Source organism: Sturnus vulgaris, chromosome 3 (genome assembly GCF_052056855.1).
Source record: "Sturnus vulgaris isolate bStuVul1 chromosome 3, bStuVul1.hap1, whole genome shotgun sequence".
NCBI classification, from domain to species: Eukaryota; Metazoa; Chordata; class Aves; order Passeriformes; family Sturnidae; genus Sturnus; species Sturnus vulgaris.
Window position 1 is genome coordinate 66,912,789 of NC_142245.1, and position 26,536 is coordinate 66,939,324.

Here is a 26,536-nt window from a genome sequence, read left to right on the forward strand (position 1 = left end):
AACTGAGGTGCACCATTTCTAGACAATTTAGTAAAATGGTCAGTTTTCTATGTCAAGCTTGAAGAATGATTATTAACTACACAGTTGTTACTGCATTTATACTGTATTTCCCAGAATCAGCTCAGCCCCTTGTGCAGAACAGTTGTCCTTGCAATATTAGTTCTTGGAGATGCTTCAGCACGATCTAGGAAAACTTAAAAGCCTGATGAGATAGAGAAATGAGCTCAGCATATCTTAGGTAAAATGCCAGGCCACATGGGGTTCTGATGGGACAGGTTCTGGCATACACCTTAGTTGATTGAAACTAAGATTATATATAATACTTTCAAAGGATATTTGTATATAACAAGCCACTGTGGGAAACTGCAAGCCTGCACATTTTAAATAGCTAGCCTTTGCAGGTCACCCACTACTAGGCTGATTTGCCACTCTTTGGGACAGCATCCCCTGGCCCAAAAAAATAAAAAATAAATTTAAAAAATATTAACCCCATTAATGTTGGGCAGTGAAATTCCTTGCCATGCAAGCTAAGAAAATCAGAGCTAACAGGAAATCTCTCTTCAGTTCTGCCCAATTTTCAAAAACTGCCATCAGGCCTGAGGACCAGGAAGAGCTTTCTCTAGGCTCTAAAGGCTAGCTGAGATCCCTCAGGAATGATGAGCAGAGGTCTGACTTTGAACACTGTGGAGACAGGAAGGAAGGCTTTTGGGATTCCTTTTGTTTGAAAGGAAATATGAGGTTCTCAGGGGAAAATGTTTTCAGACAAACTCCACCAGCAGCTCTGCCCTTCACCCAAGGCGTTGTTTCATTTGGCACGGGGAGGTGAACTGACCATCCTGATGCATTTGGAGCTGACCCTCAGCTTTGCTGGTGCCATACCAAGAGCATCCCTGGCACAGGCAAACACTGAGCTGAGGACTTGCCCCAACAGCTGCTGTACAGCTCCAATTACACTGCTTTTTTAAAAGAAGGGTGGTGCAGACATACACATACCTCCCTGTGTGTGTCCCACAGCTTCACCAGTCCCTGGATAACTCCCTTGTTCCGACAAGCTCACTATCTACTCAGTTGCCATAAATTACACTGGTGAAGACAGCCCAAGTCTAGACAAGTTTGAAACTCCTAATCTTTCCTGACAGTGAAAGCCTGCCCTTCAATGTCAAGTCAGCATAGGCATTATTGTTTTGTGTTTTCCTACCCTTCCCACTTTCCCTTACCTTTTCTTCATTGCTCAGAATCCCTTTGTAAGTTCTCCATTTTGAGTTGTTATTTTTATAGTTCATTGTAAATGTCTTCACGTAAAAGTTGAAATTCATGGATCCAGAACCAGTGGTCTTAATCCCTTTTAAGAAAAAGCAAGAAACATTTTAATTTGCTATGTGCCTGTTTTAAGGGAACATTTTCAAATGCAAACACAGAAGCCAAAACAATTTGGAAAACTTGGCCTTCAAGATCTAAGTTTATTTTTCAAACTGTGTTGAAATTGAGTTTAAAAGTTGGGTGAAGAATGGAAATCTGTTTTAAATTGTGAACTTAGAGCAATGGACATTTTTAACAGAGCACAAAAGGCTGAGAGAGCTGGGTCTGTTCAGCCTAGAGAAGAGATGACTGAGGGGACCTCATCAGTGTCCATCAGTATTTAAAAGGGAGATGTCAATAGGATGGAGCCAGGCTCTGCTGGGTGGTGCCAAGCACCAGGACAAGAGGCAATGGACAGAAACTGATGCACAGGAAATTCCACCTGAACAGAAGGAAGAACTTCTTTACTGTGCAGGTGACTGTGCACTGGAACAGGCTGACCAGAGAGGCTGTGGAGTCTCCCCCACTGGAGATACTCAAGAACTACCTGGACACCATCCTGTGCTGTGTGCTCTAGGATCACCCTGCTTGAGGTTGGACCATATGACCCACTGTGGTGCCTTCCAATTTTACTCATTCTGTGATTCTGTGACTCCAAAATGGAAATTGTTTTTTGATATTATGGTCTGTATCGGCCATCTTTAGCAGCAACTGTAATTTACATTTTTACAACTAAACCAGGAGGTGGGAACAGGAATTTCTTTCACCTAGGCCTTGTTTCAAAGGCTGTGACTTTCATGTTTCTTATTGATTCCTGATCATCCACCCGGACTCTACTGCTCCCTGTGCAAGTATTGTGTTCTGTCAGCATGTTTACAGATCAGATGTGCATGACAGTTGAGTTCAATCCTATATCCTCGCAGGAAGATCAGTCTTGTAAATAGCCATGATGTTTTAAATAGGAAAATAATATGCCTGAGTGCAGAACATTTCATTACATTTAACAAAATGAACGTTGCATTAGTGCACTGTCAGCTTTTCAGCTGCATTCAGTTTCTTCTCCAGCTGAAGCACCCATTTCTAGCAACCAGAGAGTGACATACCTGTTATTCTCTTCTTCTCTCCCAGGTCTATCTCCAGCCATTCACGGTTGCTGCTGTGGTTAGAGGCCCAAGACCATCCTGGGACTTGTAGCCAAGCCTTGTCTGGGGACCACATGAGCAGTTGCCCAAACTCATTGGTCTCCTCCCAGTAGGAAGATGCAGTAACCTGGCTCTTAGAGAGGAATCCCTCTTCCAGACTGAGAGATTTGTTGCAGCCTAGGAGTCCCCACACAGACAGGCAGAAGGAGTTATTTTGCATTTTCACAGGATATTTTTATATTAGGCTAGCAACATTTGAAGACCACCCACAACAGCAAAGTCAGACATTGCTGAATCTAGTGCTAGCCTGATGCTCTCCATTAGCTGTGGTGTTTACCAGTCAATTTGTAGTGTATGATCCAGTACCAGAGTGCTGCAGTCCCAATCCTTTACCAGTCTAACTCCTACAGACATGACACCTTCTGACTACATCTGCTATTTTTGCCATTTAGTTTTTTAATTTCTGCACTTTTGTCTCATTCCTGTGAAGACTTTTTTTATTTTTAAATTTTTCCTTTTGAAACATAATATTTATGTTTTGAGATTGGCATTAACTAATTCTGCTGTACAAAACATTTCACAGATGAAGGCACTGTACTGAGAGGAATACTTTACTGTAAATATTTCATGATTCCCACCTGCAATTAGGGCTAGGAAAGTTACTCATTAGAGAAGCTCCTTGATACTGCTGCCAAGATGTGATATCATGAAGATAATATCTGTGGGTAAGTACTACAAACTCCACCAAAGACTCTGCACATCAAGGTTCTTCAGAGAAAACAGGCCAGTGGAATATGGTTCAATGAAGTTAAAAATAATTCCTTGGCAGATTCAAAGGCCTATACATGCTCTACAGTTTTCAGTAGAATAGTAAATGATTTTATCTCAAATGAGTGAAATATAATTCAAATGAACGAATGCGAACTTTTCCCCCTTCTCCGCCGTGTTTTATGCAAATGAATGGCTTAACAGATGAAAAGAGGGTTTTGCATCCTGGAAAGCCATAAACAAAAACTCCTTCTGTATCAGTGCAATATAAATATATTTTCATTTCTCCTATGTTTTCTTTCTCTGCTTGTATGATGAGGATGAAAATTACAAATGTCGAAGAAAAACTGCTTTCATTTTCTGTGGCCTAAAGTACATAAAAATGGGATTATCTGATTGTCATTTTTCATATGCTGGCACCAGAAATGTAACAGCAGAATACTATTTCTGCTTCTCATCTATGTGTGTGTGACCGCACATATTCTGTGTTTTTTTCCTAGCTCACTTCACATCCCTTCAATTTTTTTATTCACTTGCCAATTTTAAAAAACTGCTGTCCTAAAATATCCTTCCTAGACACAGCCTGACATTCTCCTGATTATTTTTTAAAACTTTTACAGAAAATATTTAAATAGCTAAAAACAAAGCAATTATTCTTACCATTTGAAGTAAATGTAAACCGCTTATCTGATAGAGAACCACTGTAAGAAAAGAAAAAGGTAATTCAGTCTTTCATGAGGTGGTCACAGGAATGCCTGTGGTAGAGCTTCAGAATCGCTGTATATCCAGTAAAATATCTCTGGCCAGACAGACACTTTCTCTGCTGGCTGGATACTGACCCCTTCAAGAGCACTCTTACTGTGATTGAATTCAGATAATTTTTTAATGGTTTTGAGCATTTTTTAAAGCTTTGAAGTGACTTCCCATTGCATCACCCTGTTGCTCCTGATGCTTGTGAAAGAATTACACTTGATGGAGACTAAACCACACCAGCTCTAGGGGTGGTTTAGGCCATTCCTACTTGGGCTACAGGTGTGCCTAGGACGAAAATGGGATGAAAACTTCTCCTTGTTTTAATCTGGGTGGGAACCAGTTCTGTTATAACCACGACCAACATCTCCCATCAGGAATGGCTCTTTATGCTCCATTAACCACATCCATGGCTCCCTTTTTCTTCCTCCTTCTGACATGGACTGTTTTGCTTCAGGGGAAAAGCCATTTCTTGGGCCACTCCACACAGCCCCAGCAGGACAAGATAAAATCACCACGCTAAGGGAAAGCTGAGTTTTCCTTGGCCTCTCAGGGAGCTGCTTTCTAATTCCCAAGGAGATGCCCCTGAGGTTTCATTCCAGAAGCAGTGACTCCAACTGGCTGCCTAATAAAAAGCCAAGCCAGGGTTTTAACATGAAATTAGTTTGGATTTCTTGAAAATCTGCCCCCTCTGCTGTCATTTCGATTAGCTGCACGCATCACTGGCCCCTTTTGAAAAGCCTTGGCCAGCATGACTAAGCAGTAAAACAACTTCTGCACTAAGCATGCAGACAGTTCCCTTTCAGGCTGCCCTTTCTTTGTTTTTGGCCAGAAAAATTTCCCCCAAGGTACTGTCTGTGGCCTTACCATGGTGTGCAGGGCTATCTGTTTTGAGAGCACTGCAAATGAAAAACAGGAAAGTAGTCCCATGTCAAGGTCAATCAAAACACTGCCTTTTTTTGTCACTGAGGGAAAACTAATGACTACAGGCAAACGAAGCCCTTCAGAGCTCTGGGTGGGAGCTGATTTATTTGGGCATGTAGGCGGCTGAGTAGCTGGAAGGGGAAACACAAGCCCTCCCTCCCACATCTTCCCCACAGGCAATCCTCAGGGGCGATCAGATGTGCTCTGCTCACTTCAAACCAGTTTGACATCACAGCCAAAACAGTTGTTGATATTTTAGTGAATGCAAAGCAATTCATTTCAAGAGAAAGAAGAAAATAAATACCTATGTAATCAGTGAAACACAAAACAACAATCACAGTGCTCCTTGAATACTTATAATGCAAAAAAGTCAAACAGAACCCTTTCAAACAGAGGTCTCCAAATTTAGCAAATGGAGGAGGCTAGCATTTCTAAGTTCTACAAAGCTATGAAATCAAGCTGATAGATTTCTGCTTTAATTCACTAAAGAGAACAAGCCAATTCAGTAAGTGGTAATTCATCAGTTTCCTAATGTGGCTGCCGGAATTTGTCACACAGTCCTTTAAGGGAGAGTATTGCCCCATGTTCCTCATTTGCCTGACAACCTTCAGGATCCTGCCTTTTATTTTTTTTGCCAGAACTGATCTCAAACAAGCTTTTCCTAAGTGCAGGTTAACCCAGAATCTCATCTTTCAGTGTTGACAAGCATGCAGTCGCCTGCATTTTCAAAGGCAAATGATTCCCTGAGTGCAGATGTATAATCACAGGCCAGGCCACGGTACAATACCCTGTGTATTTGCACTGGGGTATCAAAACTGCCCAATAAATCCAGCCAATAAGTCAGTCTTCATTACATCATCTGGGGGTGCAGGTCTGCACATGGATCATGGGAAGTGAAAACCTCCCACATGCTGGAGCGTAACAAACACACTGAGAAGTGGAGTGGGGAGGCCAAGGTCAGCCCTTGCAGGGTGGAGGGTGAGCTCCACGTTAACAACACAGATACTCAACAGCTCGATGCACTCCAGCAGCAGCTTTGGATGAGGTCAATTTCGGCTAAATAATTTAAACCTTTAGTACTGAAATCCACTATAAATGAGATTTTAAAAGCTTGAGCAAGCTCTTCTTTAAGGGCATCTGAAAAGCTCTTAAGGCACTGCTGCTCAAGCACCAATTTTTTCTTGCAAGCTCTGGCTCATCTGCAGGATTTTCTTTCTGCAGGATTTTCTTTCAGCATGTAGGTGCTGCAGAACAGGGAAGCCATGCAGCTTTGTAGATACCTTTTATAAAAGGTTTTTTAAAGCATAATGCATTGGTATATTTTCTTAGTAAACAGGCCTACTGTTTCTGGAGCACTTTTTCATGTTTTGAAACAACAGCATTTCCCCACATACTCCAGTTTCCTTCTCCTGAGCTCATACCAACAGTTCCTCTGTTCTAGAGACTGTCCCAGCTGCCAGGTGTGGCAGACACATCCCGGGAAGCACTGTGCTGACACTCCCATATTTCTCAAACTCTGTGCCATCTAGTTTGTAGGCATACAGCCCAATGTGAGCCTGTGGCTTCCTGTGTAACCTGTAGAAAGCCATGGTTGTCTCCTCAGGGCAATTCTGTCCCTTGGAGATGCTTGAGGAGTGACTCTGTCTGCCTCTATAGGCAGAGGTTCTGCTCCTCCTTAGGGTGCTCTCTCACATTAAATGAGCTAAATCCCCCCAGCATGTGTACACTTGCAGTCTTATACACTTCATTCTTTGCCCACTAGCTCTTGTACTGGGAAAAAAAAAAGCACAAATGAGAATCACAACTCCCTTTCATTATATAATTTTATGTGCTACTGTCCGAATTACTCCACTGGGATTATCAAGGGTCACAAGCATACAAATATATGTGAACAGTTCTGTAACATCTTTAGATAGGGTACAAAATATTTAATTTAGGGTTTCACTAAGCTGGCATGTGTGATGGAAAGAATTTGTATTATTTGTTTTATGGAGGGGCTTGGTGCCTGACCAGAGTTCTCAGTCCTGCTTTGCTTGGGATAAGTTTATACTAATTTTCTTTGGCAACTAACTTTCAAGAAAAATAGAAAACATTTAGGCTGTACAGCTCTTTGGCTATGATTTACATACTATCCAGCTTTGTATACTCCAGTGCCATTGTATATAAAGCATTTCAGTCTGTGCTGAAGTTTAAGCACAGTAACAGAACACAGGAGTGCGCTTTTTTTTTTTTTTAATGAATGAAACCATGATTGTAAAATTGTCAGGAGGGTGTGAGAAATCATGGAGAAAACAGGAAAATAGTACAATAAATACATATTGCCTTAGCTCTCATAGGCTTTGGGATGGAAATTTCCCTTCTTAAAAAAGAAAAAAAAGGCCTCATGTAAAATCCAGATAACATTTGAAAATTAAAAACTATAAACCAACAGGAATGACAGAGGCAGTTGCTGGAAGGTCTTACTGTGCTGGATAGAGATTAGAGGATTTATTTCTACTTCAACAGCAGCACAATTAAAAGTCAGAAGATAAGCGGTAAATATAACACCCTTGCTATAAATATTCTAAAAGAGAAAAACTCTGAACATGTCAAAAGCACAATGTTTAAGAAGTTGTTCATTAAATCCCCTATGGCTCAATGGCACTTTTTACTTATTTTTCCTAGCTTTTTTCAAACTTCAACATGAATTTATCATGATTTATTAGCACATCGATTAAAGTTGTTCATCGCAGAACATCGTACTCTCCTGTATCTGCTAACAAAGTAATTTGCAAATGTGTTTTGGAAGGAACAGAAGGAAAAAAAAAAAAAGAAAATACCACTCTAGATGGTATAGCACCACCGAAAACCTGGAACCTCTTCCTATCTCCATTGCCCTAGAAACACACCTAACATCTTTTCCTCCCCAAAACGGTGTCCCCACCTGCTTGTGCTGTTGGTGGGCAGTGGCCCTGTGCCAGCCCCAGCCCTGGTACTCACTCGAGCGAGGGGACACCGTTGGCGACGACGCCCTGGTAGCGGCTGATGCCCTTGTGCTGGGTGACGCTGATCTGCCCGCCCAGCTCGTCCGCCACCACGCCGGCGTGGATCGCAGACTTGCACAGCAGAGACGTCTGAAAGGCACAGCAGGAAATCAATCTGACAAACTGCTAAGGCCTTCCCTTCCAAGGCACCGCTATACAGGTGTTACAGCTCACAAAATCCAGCAAAAGCTCAAGAGGAATAAGAGGAAAGGGAAGGAGAAAGAGCAAGTAATTTTTCTTTTCAAATGAAAAAACAAACAATCTGCTTCTGAGAAGGTGCTGTAAGATTGTCACTCCTCAGGGGAAAAAAGTCAAAGGCAAGGCAACATTTCCTTGGGAAGATGACTCAGTAATTCCTTGGTGCTCTTGCCTGAAGGCAGACCTATCTATTACTGCACCTTAGGATTTGAGTTACGGTGTACATTAGGGGATTTGGCTATGTGTTCAGTAGCTGCTGCTGGGTTTTAAGTGCAGCCCATTTCCCGGTATCTCGGGTGGGACAGTGCTGAAAAATAGAGGCAGGACAACTCATGTGCCAGCTAGGTGGCAATAACAGGACCAGGGCAAAGCAGGAAAGGGACAGAGAAAGGTAGAAAGAGACTTTCCATGGGGTTGCAGGCAGAGGTTGGTCAGGTTCACACTGGCCCAGTTTGGGCTGTGCTACTGGACAAGCTGGGGTGCTGGGCTGCTCCCTCCAGGGAGGGGTGGGGAGAGTGGAGGCACAAAGGCAACACATCTCCAGGTGAGCCCTGCAGGTTCTTCCCATCAGAAAATCCTCCTTAATGGTGGAGGGAAAATTTCTTTTGCAAATTCCTCAGTGCAGATAAAATCTGCATGAGGTCATGCCATGTGCTGCTTTTCTGCCCTAATCATTGGAACCAAGGGCAGAATAACTCCAGCTAATGAGACTGTAATGTGGCTTTTCTTTGTTTCTTCAGCTCTGCCACTTTCCAGGCTGGAGCCAGCATGCTTGAATAACTGGATGAACAGGTTAAACGTGAGCAATGACTTTTTGGAAACTCAGTGACTGTGATAGGGTAGGATTTTTCTTCAGTGGTATGATTAGGCTTACTCCTCTGTGAAAGAGGTAAAGATTTCACAGACATGACAGGAGAAGAGTCCCGGGTGAGGGGCACAGAGAGGGCAGAGCTCTGAGTGATATGAACTGTGAATAAATGCAACCACTTCAACTTCTTCAGTTTAAAAACAAGAAGCTAAAACAACCCAGGAGGTTGGTAGTTACCAGTGGGATGTGGTTAGGCAGTGTGTAATATTTATTTAATCTCAGAGCATACGCTAGGATAGCGCAGGCATAATCTTAAAGAAAACCTACATGTTACTGAAATGCATCTTTTTCACATGTGGACACCAAACAAGTAAAAGCTAAAATCATAGGAATATTTTGTACATGGATGAGCACTGCCTCAAGAAGGACAAACACTAGGCAGGCTTTTTCCAGAAAGTCAGAAACCACAAGTCAGTAGGTATATTTGACGATCAGTGGACTTTGTTCTCACACAATTGATTTGTCTGTTTGAAAAGTGTCTCTGTGTGCTTATATACTGATAACTTACTTATATACTGATAATAAAAGGTATAGCAAAACAGCAGAAAAGAATTACTAACGAAAGTCAAGCAGCAAAAGTTGAAACCAAGTGGTTCTATTATTGTTTCTTTTGTTTTTACAAATTCCCCCCATTATGCTGTGTACTTACATCTCTGTATCCTTCTCCAATATTTCCAGAAATGTCACCTGCTATGTCTCTGCAGCCAGCAGGACAGTATCTGCTGTAGTGAGAGAAGAAAGGCTTGTTTAAGGCATGAACTGCAGTGACAATACACACAAACAAACTCCTATAAAAGAAATGCTCTCAAACCAATAAATATCTTAGCAGTCATTTCTGCCTGATGCTCCGTTAGTGAGCATCATTAAGATAAATAAATGGGACCATGAGTTCATAGGTGGACTGAACACAGTAGCATACAAAGAACCAGAAAAGCAGTTTAACAAGGGCATTTATTTCTGTTTAATTCTCTTGTTCTAGAAATGCTACCACACAAGTTTTCAGAGTAAAATAAGAAACCTATATGCACATCCAGAGAGCAACCAGAAGAGCACAATTTATTACCATTTCAAACCTATCACAAAGTTCAAGGAACTGAGAAATTATAGCTTGTCCTCAGATAATCTTGTATCAGCTAGGACGTGATCTGCTCCTAAAGGAAGCACTGGAATTTGAGGCTACTTTGAATTTCAAAGTGGAAACTCTTTTTACATATACCATGTATATGTATGCACTTAATGAGAATTGCTGAGAGCTCTGCAACTTCATTCCATCATTTTTCTGGGCCACAGTCTTCCATTCTGCACTACTGCTTCTCACAACCAGACCTCAGACCACTACAGCACCGGGGCTCAACAAATTTCACTTCTTCAGAAAACCAAGACTGTTTAACATTTTCTAACAGTTGAGTCGGTTTACAGATACTGTAAAGGAAGCCAGAATGCAGAGCTGCAAACCTTCTTTACCTGAATTCAGCCTTTGTGTAGTGATTTGCTCGTTCCAAACAGGTGATTAGATCTGTGAAAAGTTTACAAATGTCAATTCCCATTGTAGGATGTAAAAATACAGACAAATATTTGCCAGAACATGAAATTACATTTAAAGACCTCTTTGTATAATATTTAAGCAATTTGATTAGACTGGAAGCAACAGCTATGGTTTTCTTTCATTCTTTTCAACTCCATCTTCTACTCTTCTTATGCTTTACAACTTCTTCAAAGTTGAACAGACCTCCAGAACGTTAAATGTGGGAATGAAAACTTCAGTCCCTCCTTCCCCTCCACTCTATCACAGTGTGATGGATGCTGGAGCTCAAAACACAGTGCAGTTTCAAGGAGAAGGTGTTATTTTCCCCTCCGTTGACCCTGTATTGAAAATGGTCTAGGTCTTCAGCAGCTATTATATCTGGCTAATGTTACAACTGTTTCTTGCACACATGCTGTTAAAAATACCATGGCACATGCTAATCTGGAAAGATTTAGGAAAAAATATTTAGGCTAAAGCTCTATGCGTGTAGCGATGATAATTAAATAGGGGGAACTATGCCACTAATCTTCTACTATTTTTGGATATCACCTTACCTGGATGATCACTGCTGGCATAGGACAACAGAAAACCTCGTCCTGACACGTGGGACCCACTCTCAAAGTGAATAGTTGCCTCATTGCTATCTAGAATTATTTCTTTGGGGACAGGCATCACATTACCACAGTATGGCCCTACAGACAGAACAAAGAAGATTTCAAAAGTTCAGATGACATAATTAGGCTGGAAAAGTCTCATGATTAGCAAAGAATTTCATAACACACTCATTCTCTTTCAGTATCAATCCAAATGTTGACAAAAGGGTTTTGGCTTCAGTCCTTTATGGGTATGAGCTCTAAAGCTGCCCTGACAAGGAATGGCCAGGATCCAGTTGTCTCTGCATGGCAGCAATTCCAGCATCCACATTTCTCATCACATAAGCCTTAAGAGAAAGATTAATGCCTTTTGACCTTTGAAGTACAGCATGCTTACAACCAGCAGTAACTCATTAGAGAAAATGACACTACATTCAAAAGCAATCCAAGGGATCTAGGCAGGGTCCCCGAGATAAACCCTCCAAACACACACAGCTCATGCCATTGTGGCACAGCAGCCAGTCAGAAAGGATTAAGATCAGAAACAGAGCACCTGGTTTTCAAGGACCTTCCTGCCACAAGCTGAATTGTACTACAAGATAGTAACACTTCCCTTACAGCATTTCCTAATAATTTTCCATTTAAAAACACCATTAGACCATGGAAGTATACAGTTCAAGTCTCTAGAGTTTAAAACAAAAAAAAAAGAGGGAGAGAAAGGGAAAGATGAAGGGAGCGGAACACGGAGACAACAGCCTTGTGCTTCCAGTGAATTAGATAAGAGTTTTATAGCTACCAACTGCAGTTTCTTGGAACAGCCTTTGGGACACTCCTTTCTTGTGACAGCAGGCATGCCCAGGACTCCTAGCTGCTTCCTCAGAAAGTCAGTTCCTGAGGGGAGTGTTCCTTTGAGACTGCCACAGTCTTTGTGCTTGCCTTCTGTCACTGTACCTGGGTGCAAACACTCGTCCCTAGCTGCCTTCAGGCACAGATAATACAGAAAATTCAAAGCAGTTTGGATATACTTATTCAAACTTATGAGTCTATTTGCAATATAAACTGCAAAGAAGAAGTTTTTGTAAGATGGCAAACAGACATTTTTCCCCAGAGGAAAAAAAATCCGAATGACCCTTTACAAGCCCTCAGCCCATCTGTTCTGTTGAGGTGAATGACAGCTTTTGCGTCCTAAAGCAAGTCTTTGGGATGAAAAATTATCACTTTGATTTTTCCTAGACAACCTCATCTTGGTGGTGGTGGTGGTGGCCACTTTAGGGCAACTTAGAACTGACTTCTGAGACACAAGAAATTACATTCACATCATGACACAAATTTGATGAGTGATACTCATCATAACAGGCTCCTAAAAGCTTTTTCATTTTGCTTGATATTCATAGGGAAGGAAGGCTTTTTTGCAAATACTTAATTTGCCTTATAACTATAAGGTCAGCCTATAGAGTAGCTCAATCAGAGCCAACAACAGCCAGCTGTCAGCAGAATGGGACAAACAAAAGGAGGAACTCTTGTCCTTTTGGCTCATAAAAATCATATGGTGGAGCCAGGCAGGCAGAGAAACAAGCAACGAGTGTGACATTTCCCTGGAGTACTCGTGTGTTGAGAAATGACTCACGACTTAGTCAGAGAAAACAATGTCTATAAAAAGGGTTAAACAAATTGCTTAGGAAATGAACTTATCAAAAAGACAGCATCTGACACCGTGTCATACCAGACAACTGCACGAGTGATTTATTTGAGAAGGTCTTTTGTGTCAGGTTGCAGTGGGAGAAGTAAAGTGCTAACTTAGATATTTTTTTGAGAGAGAGAGAGAGAAACGGGGAAAAGACAGGGAGCATTGCATATCTTCAAAATAAAACACCTGAGAAAGCTTTAGTCCTTTTCTTCTCTCAAGGATTGTCTACATATTTTCTCACAAGAGTTCTTTGGCTTTCTCCCTCACAGCAATTGGCAGTGACCTATCTACTCTGGAGGTATAATTTAGATGGCTGATTCATGCAGCCACACATCAGCTGGATCAGGGATGAGTGTCTCCTCCAGTAGCAAGTCTACATACGTTCCAGATAATTATACAAACAAATCATACATCACGAGCAAAACCAATACAATAAAATAAAATACAAGATAGTCTAGGCACACAGAGCTGTATAGTCCAAACTATAAAGCAAGAAATTCAGAAGCAATCAACTTAAGAAACCAGCATTCAGTGTCTAAAGACAAGTTTCTACTATTAAGCAATAAATCAAAAAAGCTACCGGGCTATGGTTATATCCTGCCAAGAGCAGTTCTGGCGTACCAAGAGATTCCTCTGAGTAGTTCAAAATAAAGGGAGCCTAGGATTAATTCCTTAAAGAATAAAGAATGAGTATATACTCAAGGAAGGAATGTTTTCCAAAAGTTTATAAATTTTTTGCAAAGATTTGTTAGGAAAAAAATAGGCGAGGGGCAGGTAGAATTTTATTAATACTACAAATCATTCACTTGCTTTTTGTTGCAAACTGAGGAAGCCTTGCAAAGCACTTCAATATATTTCTTCTCAATAATTTAGGTAATACCATATCAGCACTACACTGTCAGGTCCTCAGACTTGCCTGGGATCTAGCAGAGTTTATTTCCATGCTACCAAATACAGAAATAAGTGCTGAGAGGGAGGGTTCAGGAAAAAGTGTAAGCATTATCTCACCCCTAAACTGCAGCTCTTCGAGAAACTGATCAGACATCAGTTTGACTCAGAGGTTCTGTACTCCCTGAAAGAACTAGAGATGTGCACAGCCTGGTTTTAGGAAAGGTGTTAATCCACCCTTTTTGGTGTTTACTATGTTTAAAATGACCAGTGTAAAAGCATCCCTCTAATTTGATTTACCTAATAATACTGGGTTTGGTTAAGCAGCATCTCTCTACATTTTGCCAGGTTTTTGCAGAGAGGCCTTTTTAACTTCAAATTCCCATTTTCCCCCTAATCAATTTATTTTACATCGATGGTCTTCCAGAAAGCTGGCTAAGGGGACAACTAGTGATGCTTAGAAAACAAAACTGATTCGGGGTCAAGAAAATTCTTTAAGTTTTGACTGATGAGAGATACGCTTTCATCTGTTTTTACGTTTTCTTTAGAGAAGTAACATCTGTTTTCATGTACTCTTTTCCCATGCACTTCCATACATCAGTCCTCTTATTTTCTTTCATGTTGTAAAGCCAGAGACAGGACAGTCTCCCAGGCTCTCTGCATTTTTGGCTTGTGGCATTCCTGCTTAGATGCCCTGGCTATAGACACAGTAGTGCCTGGTAGGTTTGTTCTCCATTAACTCACCGTTATTTCAAATACAAATATAGTGAGACTAAACCCAGTCAGCATCTGTACACGTCAGACTTCATGTGAAAACTGTATTTAATCTACTCAGTATTTTCCATTTGCAATTGAGGTGACAAAAACACTTTCTCTGTTTACTTTTAAAACTCATTAATGTGCTCCCCATCTTGTCTGTCCATTCCATCCAAGATTCATGGATGTCCCTGGGCTGTCTATATGAATACTGTACAACCACAGTAAAGATGAGAGATGATGGAGAAAGCCCCCATATGAAAATGAGAAACTTGCTTATAGGGCCCTGTTAATTTTTACTGCAGGATTTGGACTTGACTCTGGATAAATATTTAATTCCTAAACCTGGGACTTAGCCAGAAGTTTTTTAAGATCCCTTTTGAGAACTGCCAGATCACGTTATCAGTTTTTCATCTTCTAATGTTAGTTGTGAGGTGGGTTGTTTTGCATATTCGGCTTGAAAAACGAGTCATGAATGCTGATCTCTCTCAGCTTCCTGTTAAAGTGACTTGGCTGGAGCTCTGCTGGGGTAAGGAGACAGGAGTATTGGGTTTGTTTATAAGAACAAAGGAAAGAATTTGATTTAATAAACAGATGTGGTACATGTGATGAAGCTGAGTAGGTGTTCTCCATATTTCAATACTGCTATATCTAGATGCCAGGCCCTGTTCTTCTTTCCGTGTCTCATTAAGAAGTTGACCCAACCGTGGGTCCGTCTGTTCACTCCAGATTCCTTTTATACATATTTATAAAAATTCGGCAGGAGAGACAGAGGTCTAAGGATTTCAAGTATACTAATTTTAATATTCTCCATAATTAAACTAACTTTTAATGCCTTTCATGCAGCACATTTGCTCTGTTGGTATAGTTTAGGTGGCTGAAATAAAACACTTTTGTCTCCAAGCAGTATTAACATCCTGCAAGATACACAGCAAATTGTCTCGTGGATATCCTTTGGCTGGCCCCTCTGGAGACTGAAGAGACTATTTTACATGTTGTTTATTTTTTAAATGTTAGCAATAGCCCACTGCTTTTGTCTTTTTCATAATAGTGTTGTTTTGCAAATCTGACGATCTTTACAGCATTGTCTGGTTTTATGAGGTCTAGTTTACTTCTATTGTCAACCAGGCTCTGGCACAGCTCCTGAGCTTTCTTTGTTGAATTATGTTCCTTTATTTTTTCTATTTCCCTTAACAAGTACTGTGCCCAGAGGACTCTCTTCTTTCACACCAGTTGGCAATGCCTACATGCTGCTTGTTTCTCTAGTTCTTAATATTTTCTGCCTCTTCTGTAAGGCTTTTTGCCTCCTTTTAGAAGCAACTATTTCCCTCTTCAGCTTTGAATGGCTGGTTCACTATGCTCATTCTGCTTTCAAATTCCTAACCTTCATTTGAAATCTGCAGTTTGACATTTGCAGAGGTCTTTAAGAAACTTGCTTTGGATATTAAATAATTATGTCCTCTGTTCAACAAAGAATTGTCTCCCCTTTTTCAGCCTTTACTTGCAAAGTAAGCTGCGGTTGGCCGGCAAGATGCAGCAACAATCCATAGATATGCCTCTAAAGGATTATCATGTCTTAATGCATTTGTTTGGGGAAGACAATGTTTTAAATTGTAGCCTTTTCTCAAATACATCAATTTGGAATTACCTCAGCAGCTGGGGAAGGACAGGGGATAAGATGAACACGGGTTACATTTGTTTCACTTCAGAGCTAAAAGCTCTCCCAGAGTGCAAGTCTTTCACAAATAGCTCACAAAACCAGCAAGGATCTGTTGTATGAAAACACAATCAGTCTCAAAATTCACCTCCATCCCATATTCACACAAATACTTTGCTAAGCAGTAACTCTGCCTCTCCCCCTTACCAAGAGACGTCTTCTTTGCTCCAACCCTGACATGCACATGTGCAGGGGGAACCAGCAGGACCCTGCAGGGACACCAAGTGCTGCTCTATGTCCTTCCCTGCAGGATGCAGGGAAGGTGGTGTTTAACACGCTGCAGATACGAGATGGCAGAGCAGGTAGTCAGGATGAGACAGCCTGCTTATTCAACATTTAACCCTGTTCAACATAGTCTGACCTCAGGCTGAGTGGTAAGCATTTCTTGATTTAGGAAAACCAAATATAACTTTTGGTAAACTTTTCCAAAGGGTTGTCAAAGGTTGGGATAAAGAAAAGGAAAAGGCATCCGAGTTAAGTTGGGGAAGTAATTACAACTTTGAAATGGAGCATCTGGGCCACCTACACAGGCTGGTGTGGCTGCTTGACCTCAGGTGAGATCCCTCCTTTTAAGATTGCTGTGGTTTAGGAATCATGACTGAAGACCTGTAGTTTTAACAAAAAACAGAGACTGATACACTGTATGCAGCTAACAGGAAAAAAGGTCCAACATTCTTTGTTGCATCAATCCTTCCGAAGCTGAAAACTCAAGATGCTGCAACCACTCAGGTGAAACCCAACTGTTAAAAGTGTTTTGACTGTTAAGAAACTGCTCAACTTGATCTTCAACAAGAACTTGTCTGGGCATTTCTCTGGGTTTCCTGAAATACCAGAAACAATACAGTAATAACAAGTTTCCTTTGAGGGATGAAAAAGAAACCTGGACACACCCTTTATTCAAACAAGATATTTATTTCAATACATAATAAGGAGTGACTGGTTTGATGAATCCCCTCAAGTGATAATGACAGGTAGGAAGCATCCAAAGGTACTCTGTACCTTTAGTGATGGGGTGTGGGGAGAAGAAAGCATTTTCAGTAAATTCTCTATTTCATGTTAGTTACAAGCTGTAAATTATGCAAGAACAAGTCAACTGCACTAACTCTCCAAATTATTACTAGTCACTCAGCAGCTCTGACATCCACCCCAGAGGAACACATCAACCTCCTACTGACTGCAAGTGAATGAGGAAGTAAGTAGGCACTTATCTCTTCTTTTGGCTTTCTCTCCAGTCAAGACTGATGATCATCTCACAAAATTAAGGGAAAAAATACCAAGCCATTAGATGGGGAAGAGATAGAAAAAAAATTTTAAAAAGGGGTCAAAAGAGGTACAGAAATCTGATAGAAACATGAAAAGAAGCAGACTAAAAGCAGCTCCTGTCGAACTTTTAAAACATTTATGATCCACCTTCATAAGTGTGCAAATTTTGTTCTTGAGAACTACAGGACTGACATGGTTAATCTTGTTTTCACATATCCCTTTAACTAATTAAAAAATCAGAAGCTCTACTTCAGAGCTCAGTATTTTTAATATGCTCAGATAATGCAATTAACTTGAGAAGAAAAGCATTTCGGTAAAGGCTGCACCTTGTCTGCACTGTGAGATTATGCTCATATTAATTTTCTGTAGGACAAAAAACACCATATTTTAATCCAGTCAAAAGCTGTGCCTTTGAAACAGAACACGATCATCTATTTATTTCTCCTAGAGACAACATGTGCAAAGCTGTGCTAATATTTAAATGTTTGTCAGACAAAGGTGACTCAGTTTCACCAAAACGGGTGTTAGACTCCCTTTGCTGACTGATGATTAATATTTTCACAGCTACGTCTGGATACAGAGCTAACAGCTTGAAAGAAAAGGCTTGCTACAGGTTCCTTTCTCCAGTAAACACTAAATAAAATAATTTGCAGAGTAATAACTCAGAGATACAGTGTTCAGAGACTGTATGACTCCAGTATTAGAGCTTCATTAAGATTATTTCTCATCTTTTAATTGCAATACTGGAGAAATCTAAATTCAAAGCTGCTTTCACAGGTCCATCAAAACTGAGAAGTACCAAAGGTGAGAAGAACTGTAGTGTCACATCATAGTGACTTGATTGAGACTGAGAAAGGCTTCAGTAGATCAGTACACAACAACACTACATGCTTTTCTAGGAATGAATCATACTCTTGTATCCTTCTGCAGAATTCAAGGAATGTCCTGAACTTTAATAAAGTTTGCATGCAAGTGCTCTAATCTGTAGTCACCAACATACAAAAGTAGCATCAATGTTCCCGCTAACATAAATCAATTAATCCCTTCATTTGTATTTAACAGAGTCCCTATACTGCATGGAACACAAATACCCCAAAGACAAATTGAGTTACTCCTTGCTGTATTGCAAGAATCCCTGCAGATGGTTATAATGATCAATGAATCACAGTTAAATGTAAAGACTGGAAGAAATCTGAAAGGAAAACAATACTTTATCATCTGGAGTCTTCTTCACACTAATTTGATATTTGTACACATAATCTAGTATTTTGCCTCTGCCCAATTTTCTAAGCTTCAGATACACTCCTCAACAGATGTTTGTACTCATACTGACATTCGTGTTATCTTCTGTAGAGCTGAAGAAATCAGTATGATGTTTAAAACATATTTCCCTTTGGACCTTATTGTCTTGTAATTGCAAACCTCCTAAATAAAGAGCAAAGGCTGCTCAGACTAATTTGAAACATGAGCAGTATTCACATTGCCAGCTTTCATAGTTTGCTTTTTAGATTTTCCTTTTTAAACCCAGGTCAAATACAGAAAACTCACAAAGATTAGTTTTTAATTGCTCAGATATTTTAGAGCTTGCAAAATATTTTCAACTCTCCATCATCCCATGAAAGAATTTCGATGTCTAAGGTCAGTATCTCCTTGGCCAGAGGGAAGATGTTGACTTGCCTGTAGATGTTTATGAAGAGGGAAGGGTTGCAAAGAGGAGATGTGAGTTCAAAAACAGCTGTCTAAAAGGACACTTAACAGATTGGATGTAGCAGTGCTTATTCACAAGGCTTCTTTTGCTTGCACAAATGCATATTGAAACCCAAAGCTATAGCAAAACTGAAAAAATTGACTTAGAAAAGCTCTAATCTCATCTAAGAATTCATGTGCCTTTTGAAACATAAGCAACATCATGAATTTATGCCTATAGAACTATTTCCACATCCATTCTGAATGTATTTGCCTGAATGTAGAATAGACACTGTAGGTATGCTGTGGGAAAGTCTACAGTGAGCTGCAGACCACAAAAACCATTACAGAAGGTGCGTCTGCCTAAACTATAAAACTGGTTTAATCAGATATGACCAAAATCTGTTAGTTGTGCAGTTCATTACTGAGAATGCAAATTACAGTCGATATGCATCAGACATTACCAATCAGATCTGAAAATGGGTGTGGGAATACTTAAAAAAATTAATTATGTGGACTTGATTGCATAATACACAGCTATTCGTTGCATATAGGCTGAATGGCTGCAGTATAAATGATGTGAAGATGCCTTCAGGCTGATCTGTAAGAATTTCAATCAACATTCAAGTCTCATTTTTCACTTCAAAAAGCAAAATATTGATTTATCTCTGTTTCTGAGAAGATCCTTAGATTAGAAATGTCAAGAAAGTATCAATAAAAATTATTCAAAATATGCTAGTGCAATAATAGCCACTTATTTCTTACTGCCAAGTACAGACAGAATGCTTCAGCCAACACAACTCATTACTTAGTTATAAAACGGATCACAGAACCACAGAATGGCTTGGGTTGTAAGGGATCTTAAAGGGCATCTAATTCCAACACTCCCTGACATGGGCAGTGACCTTCCATTAGATTAGGTTGGTCAGGTCCCCATCCAACCTGGCCTTGAACACTTTCAGGGATGGGGCATCCACAACTTCTCTGGGCAACATGTTCCAGTGCCTCACCACTCTCACAGTGAAGAAAGAAAGAAAGAAAAAAAGAAATAACACTAAAAAAATCCCAGCACACACGAACAGAGATGTTCCTTATGCCTCAAATCAAGCTCTGTGCAGGCTTAGATATCAGCATGTCACTGCCCACTCTTACTGAAGGTTGTTTCAAAATGTAATACCTCCCCCATGAGAACAATAATTACCTTTACCTTCCTTTGTGAGCAAGCCTTTAATACCTCACTTGATCTTCTCTTATCAGATGAGTGATAAGCCTATCACGCTGATAAATGAAAGGCAATCAACCCTCCTTACTACTAAGACATCCTGTGAGATCTCATCTTTGGAGAACCACGTACTTTTCTGAGCCAAGCAGCGAGGTGGAAAACTCATGGTGCAGCTCATATCTTCATCACACTTTTCCTTCTAATCCATTCTGCTAGTTAAGTCCAGTACAGCACATTTAGCCTCAGCTGACTGAAGGGCTACACAGCAGGCAAAATTTTATGAACTGTCAATTCAGGAGTTTATTTCTACATTGCAGAACCCCTTGCAACTTTGAATTTAAATTGGATTTCTGAAAAAGGGTGCGTGACTTGAAAAATCAGTTTTACTCTTCTAGAAAGTGCAGATCAAAAGTTTCAGTGACAACTGCTTGGGAAAATCATTGAGGAAGGCCTCAGGTTCTTCCTAGGGAAAATCCTATTGCAGTTATGATTGTTTTAAGTGCACAGCTGTAGCAGATTATTTGCTTATCTTCCTGTGCAAATCTCTTACAAGAGCACAGTCTGGCTGTATGCATTTAATATCTGCAAGTATTAAAGCCTGTACATTAGTAAGGTGGCTAGCAGCTAGCAACAGTAAAGGTTATCTCCTCTTTGGCCATGGACTGCCTAGGAAGACATACAGGGTGATTTGATTGACTAATTTCTCATCTTTGCCTAGCCTGTGAGGAAGCTCTACCCCTATACAAGAGGGGAACAGGGCTGATAGAGATCTAGAGACTTGCTGTACCAAAACTGTGATGGTCCAGCTCTGCAGGTCTGAAGGCAGAGCCCTTAGGATTGCTGTGCCAGAGCCTCAGCATCCCCTCTGCAGCACAGCACCCTCAGCCTCGGCAGAACTACACACAGTGGGACAATGGCTTTTCACACGGAGAACAAAATACTTGAGTACAAAAAGAAGGAGGAGAGGACAAACGCTGACATTTCTTGCATTTTGCTAAGCTGCCTTTTACTCACACTTTTACCAGTTCATGCACTGAGCATGGCCTTGTCTCTTACATACCATGCAATGTTGAAGAGCTCTGGATGGTAAGGTAGCTGGACTCGCATTTCTGTGATTCAATATCCAGGTCTCCAATTTTCAAGATCAGGCGTTTTCCTGGAGGCACTTGGATTTTCTTTTCACAAAGAGTGTAATTTGGGTATGTCCCAGGATAGTTCTTGGATGCCAGTGTCCCACTGTCTTGATACATCACTGTGTGCCCACATCCATCCCCTGCAGTAGGAAAACAAAAAGGAAGAGAAACAGAATGTATTCCTCAATAAATGTAAGAAAATACTGGCTACATAATCATGTCTTGTGCACTTTTCCCTTTTAAATAAGTATTCTGTAATACTCCACCTCAGTTCTGCTGCTGTTGGAACATAGGTAACTGAAATAAATATAGTCACATTTCTCTTGTAAAGCAGTAGAAAGAAGGCTCGGAAACACTCATAAACTAGGGTGCATTTGACAGTAATGTACAGTGTCTCTCTGGCTTTCTGCTTTATAGCCAAATTCTATTAAATCCCTGAAGATGCAATTCCATATGTAAGGAGCCTTCCATAAGTAATTTTCTCCCAGTTATCAGTCAGCATTTTATTTCCATAGCAATAGCCACCACAGAGAGGGTAACTGAGTCATACAAGAAAACACAGACATGATTTAACTGCGTGCTATCACAGACCCAACACTTTTTAAAATCTTATTTTCCTGTTGTTTTTCTTGTGCCACTTGGACAATACTAACAGCACAGGGGACCAGGTGAAGACACCAGAAGGACTTCCAAAGAGGGGTGTGCACTGTTAATGGTACACAGGCTACTTTGCAGCAGCATGCCCAGAAAAGCAGGTGCTGCTGCCTCTGTGCTCAAGGGGTGAGGGTAGGGGTGCTCCAAGTGTGTCTTCATGGCCCTGTACAGGAGCCAGCTCGGCTTTGGAACCTTTCCTTGGTGGAGAGGCATCTGAGGAGCAGCTGCAGCAGATCAGAGGACAACAGGAAAAGGAGCATGGAAATACATGGGGGGATGTGTGGACTGACATGGAAAACAGGAAGCATCCACAGAGGGGGAAAGGAAGCAGGTATCAGATAAGAGACCTTGACTACTAAAGGAAGCAATTTTTACTGAACTATTTAAAAGCATACTAGTAACTTAAAATTTGTATACTAAAGCTTAACCATTTTGTTCTGCTCAATTTTCCAAATAAGAGAAACATTTGTAACAGTGGACTAGTGTTGTATACATCTAAGAGGCAGTCCTTAGTTTCAGGTCATTTAGGGCATAGGCACATTTTCCATAGGAGCCTTGCATATGGTTATCCTTTATCGTGGCAAAACTGAAGCTGATCCAATAAGTGTTAACAAAATAAAGAATCCTGCAGAGCTGGGAACTCACAATGTTCACTTTAGCTACCCACAATTTTCCTTCTGGGGATATTTTGGTTAAACTGTTTTGGTCTGTGCCATTTAAATTACTATCTGAATTTCCTTCCAAAATCATTAGGAAAAACAAACTTAAGGTTTGATAGGATTATTTTAAAAGGAACAACTAGGAATGAAGTGTTGAAAAAGAAATATGCCATACCAAGGGGTGGGGGGGGAAGTGGCATGCTGTGCTAAGATAAGCTCCAAGCTATCAAACTTTGACTTGCTACCGTATAATTACGCTGCCATTTCATCCAACTCACTCATCTGCTTTTTCACAAGCAACCACATTTATTTTGAAGCTTTGGCATTACTACTAGCTTTGTTGCCTGCTATTTATTTTTGTCATAGGTTCGTGCTGGGAATAGAGGTGAATAGGAGATATAGATCCAAAATCATATCACCATAAAACATATTCAATATGGTTTTTTCAGATCTCCTTTTTCACATGCTTTAAAAAACATCTGTTGTTCAGGCTTTTTAACCAAGTACTACTGATTTTAGGATGCTTAGGAAAATACTCAAGATGAAAGGCAAGCTGGCCTCATAAGCAAATCACTTTTAAGGGAAACTTTTGGCAACAGGAATGAAGAGATAAAGAACATCATGGTAGATGAGCTGTCAACTTTCTGAACCGAGAGAGGTCCATAGAGGTCTAGGCAGTGTAAAACCAGATCACTTCCAGCAGGACACAGGACATCCTTGATGTCCGTGTTGCCAACTGCTATGCAGTAAAAAAAGAACTGCTCGTGGCCTTTAATTTAAACTGCACCTTTCTAAGAACTTATTCTAACTGGAATAAAGAAACTACAATATTCGTTTGCAACTTGTCCTTATTAGGGAAAAAAAGGAGAAACAAAGGGAAAGTTACAGAACCACATGGGGATGAATTCCTTAAAATGGAAAAGTCCAGTGTTCACATAGATTCATCTTACTGAGCTATGTTCTGGCCTGTGCCACCTGTGTACAATGCCAAGGATCTTTAGTGGTGCAAAATGCTGCTCAAAAAACTGTAAAGACCTTGCTGTTATGATAAGACCCTGATGATTGTCCAGGTCACAGAGCCTTACATTTCTGCAGACAGTGTACAGGCAAAACTGTGCATGAGAGACCTCAACCTGCCATCCTCCTCTGTGAGGTTATACAAGGTCTTGTTCCCAGGGAAGCTTTTTTTTTTTTTTTTTTTGTTAAATCTGTCTTTGAGCGAGAGCATTAACACCAGAACATCTTTTCAGCTAAGAAAGCATAAATGCTATTTTCTGACTTTTCACTGGTGGAGCATGGCCATCCAAACACTCCAGCTGAGGAAAGGAAGGCTCAGCATCAGTCTACACCTATAACATCCCTTGCTGCCTCAGCTCTGCCTGCCATGAAGCAAAAGCTAATGATAAAAGCCTGTTTGCCACAAGAACCAAAGTAAAGTCCAAAAAGTCAGACTAAGTCCTAGTAACTATTGCTTCTTACAGAGAAAGCTGGCTGCAGCTCTGAATTCTGAGTTTCTCAGCAAGATTAAGATTTTTCTTGCTCTGGTGCACAGAAATTTGCTGGAAAACACACCCTAAAGAAGGAACCAGAGGGTACAGAGGGAAGGTAGGATAAATCTCAGGATCTGACACCTCAAAGAGTGAATTAATGACTAAATGTCAGTAAAAAACTCTCAAATATCACTATATAAAAAGGGCTCAGAAATGGAGGCAAGTTGTAAGGGATTCAAGTACATCCCTAGTCACACTGTCAAATGTAAAATGTGAACAATATTGCCATTACTTTTGTTCTTATTATTTTCCACAGGAAATTTTGATTTTCAGTAGAAATATGTTGGCCAAACTTAAAATACACTGAGTTGAAAACACAGCTCCTCATATCCCTATGAAAACTATGGTTTGCACACCTGATGTCACACTCTTATCTATAGGCACAGCTCTTCTGGATGGAAATACATTTATTTAACCAGCCAGTCTGACAGACTTTCTTGCTGACACTAAACTTTCACTTATCATTACTCCTGAGAACTGTTTTCTATCACCCCATTTGGCAAGAAGCTGGCAGCCTCGCCTCAGACACCCAGGTTCCATCACTTCTCACTGGACAGGAGCAAAGCAGCATATTTGAGCACAAGGTACTAAACAAACAGTGAATCTAAACCTACTCAGATTTAATAAAATCTCTCATCAGCACCAGGAGTTATTGAAAACACATCAAACATGCTTTGTAGAACAAGTTCCCACGGGCATTTGAATCAAGACCAAGATCATGATCTCTGAATCGTGGGCAACCACCTGTTGGCCTATATGCAGATTGTACCAAAGATCACACAGCACTGGAATTAAGGCTGTTTACCAGAGATAAAAATAATCTCCCATGGCAGATGATGGAAGCAACTCCCCAAGAAGAAAGAACCACAATTGTCACCTTCTGCCACAGCAGCAGGCACACCACTCACACCAGGAGGTGATGCCAAGAGCAGTGCATGTTTGTAAACCCAAACCTGGGAGTCCACCAGGACACACCAGCACATGCGGCTGTGGAGAGGGCAAGAGGAGATACCAAGGGACTGGCAGGTATCCCCACCCTCAGACACACATGCAAGGGATACTTCTCTACCTTGTCCCACATGTATCTCCAAGCAGCTGTGTCCAGGCTGGGTCTGACCCTGGCTGCTGGCACACAGGCAGCAGGGCCCCCTCCAGGGTCTAACCTGCCCAGGAAGGACAGAGGTGATGAAATCAATGCCCACAAACAAGCTCTGGCCCCATCCTGTGAGCTGCCTGGAACGCAGCCCCCGAGGCTTTAGTACAATGGTGGAGGTGCCAGAAGCAGCACAGAGACCCCTGAAGGTGATGCTGGTTCCTTCAGGTACCCTCCTGTCACCCAGAACCACCTGACTAGACTGACTCTCTCCTTATCCCTTCCAAGGTCCAGCACACAAGCTGAGCCATGGTGTCTCACTCCTCTGCTCCCAGGCTTTTCCATCCCTTGGCTGCACACATGTGGATATGCACAGTGCCTTCATTCAACCACTCCCTTCTGAGATAGGGAAAAGGCTGCAGTTTTTCAAATAAGTGCTATAAAAAGTTTCCATGTGCTGCACCTTTCAGAAACATGTTGATTTGGCCAACTACAAAACAGTTACAGAGTAGGATATCAAAGCATTTTCAAAAGCATTGCTACAATATCCTGGCAGCAAACAGCTGCCTTTTTCATCCTTCTGACTCACCCTCACCAAGCAATTCATAACAGCCCTGGACTCACTCCAGTGCTAAATACGTGTTATACCTAGGTGTGATCACACCCTCAGCCTGCGGCTCCCTGCCCTCTTCCATTCCATGGGACGAACCCTGGGAGGCCCCAGCATTTCCCACTTGGTCTCCCTGATTACAAACTACTGCTACCCGATGTCCCCTGGCTGCCCACTCTTTCCACCAGGATGAAGTCCACCCCAAAGCAACCTCATTTCCCTCCCTGCCTCCTCTCTCCCAGCTTGGCATCCTTTAGAAGGTCACCTTCATGGTGGTGCTTGGGAGAAGGCAAGCTCCCCCTACTCCACGAGGAGGACAGGGAACAGAGCTGTTGGGAGCTCATGGCCTGTCCTTCTTCCTCTCTACTCCTTCCTTTGAGAGAGAGCAGACAACTGGGTTTGAATATCTAAACTCTGAATTCAGCCCAAAAAATCAGCATTTTCTGAAGAGCCACTGCAGCAAATGGGCACAGTCAAAGGGAATAGAATGCCACTGAGTCAAGGCTATGGCTCTGAGAACTCTGATGA

The 26,536-nt window shown here is 41.1% G+C and overlaps 1 protein-coding gene across 1 annotated transcript in view; it reads right to left on the bottom strand.

Moving 5' to 3' along the window:
• DCBLD1 (discoidin, CUB and LCCL domain containing 1) overlaps positions 1-26,536 on the bottom strand; it is a 46,912-nt gene that overhangs the window by 9,887 nt on the left and 10,489 nt on the right. The window contains 8 exon segments of the mRNA XM_014876715.2: positions 1,218-1,342; positions 2,403-2,618; positions 3,870-3,910; positions 7,863-7,996; positions 9,622-9,694; positions 10,437-10,488; positions 11,052-11,189; positions 21,370-21,582. Coding sequence (XP_014732201.2) covers positions 1,218-1,342; positions 2,403-2,618; positions 3,870-3,910; positions 7,863-7,996; positions 9,622-9,694; positions 10,437-10,488; positions 11,052-11,189; positions 21,370-21,582 — 992 coding nt within the window.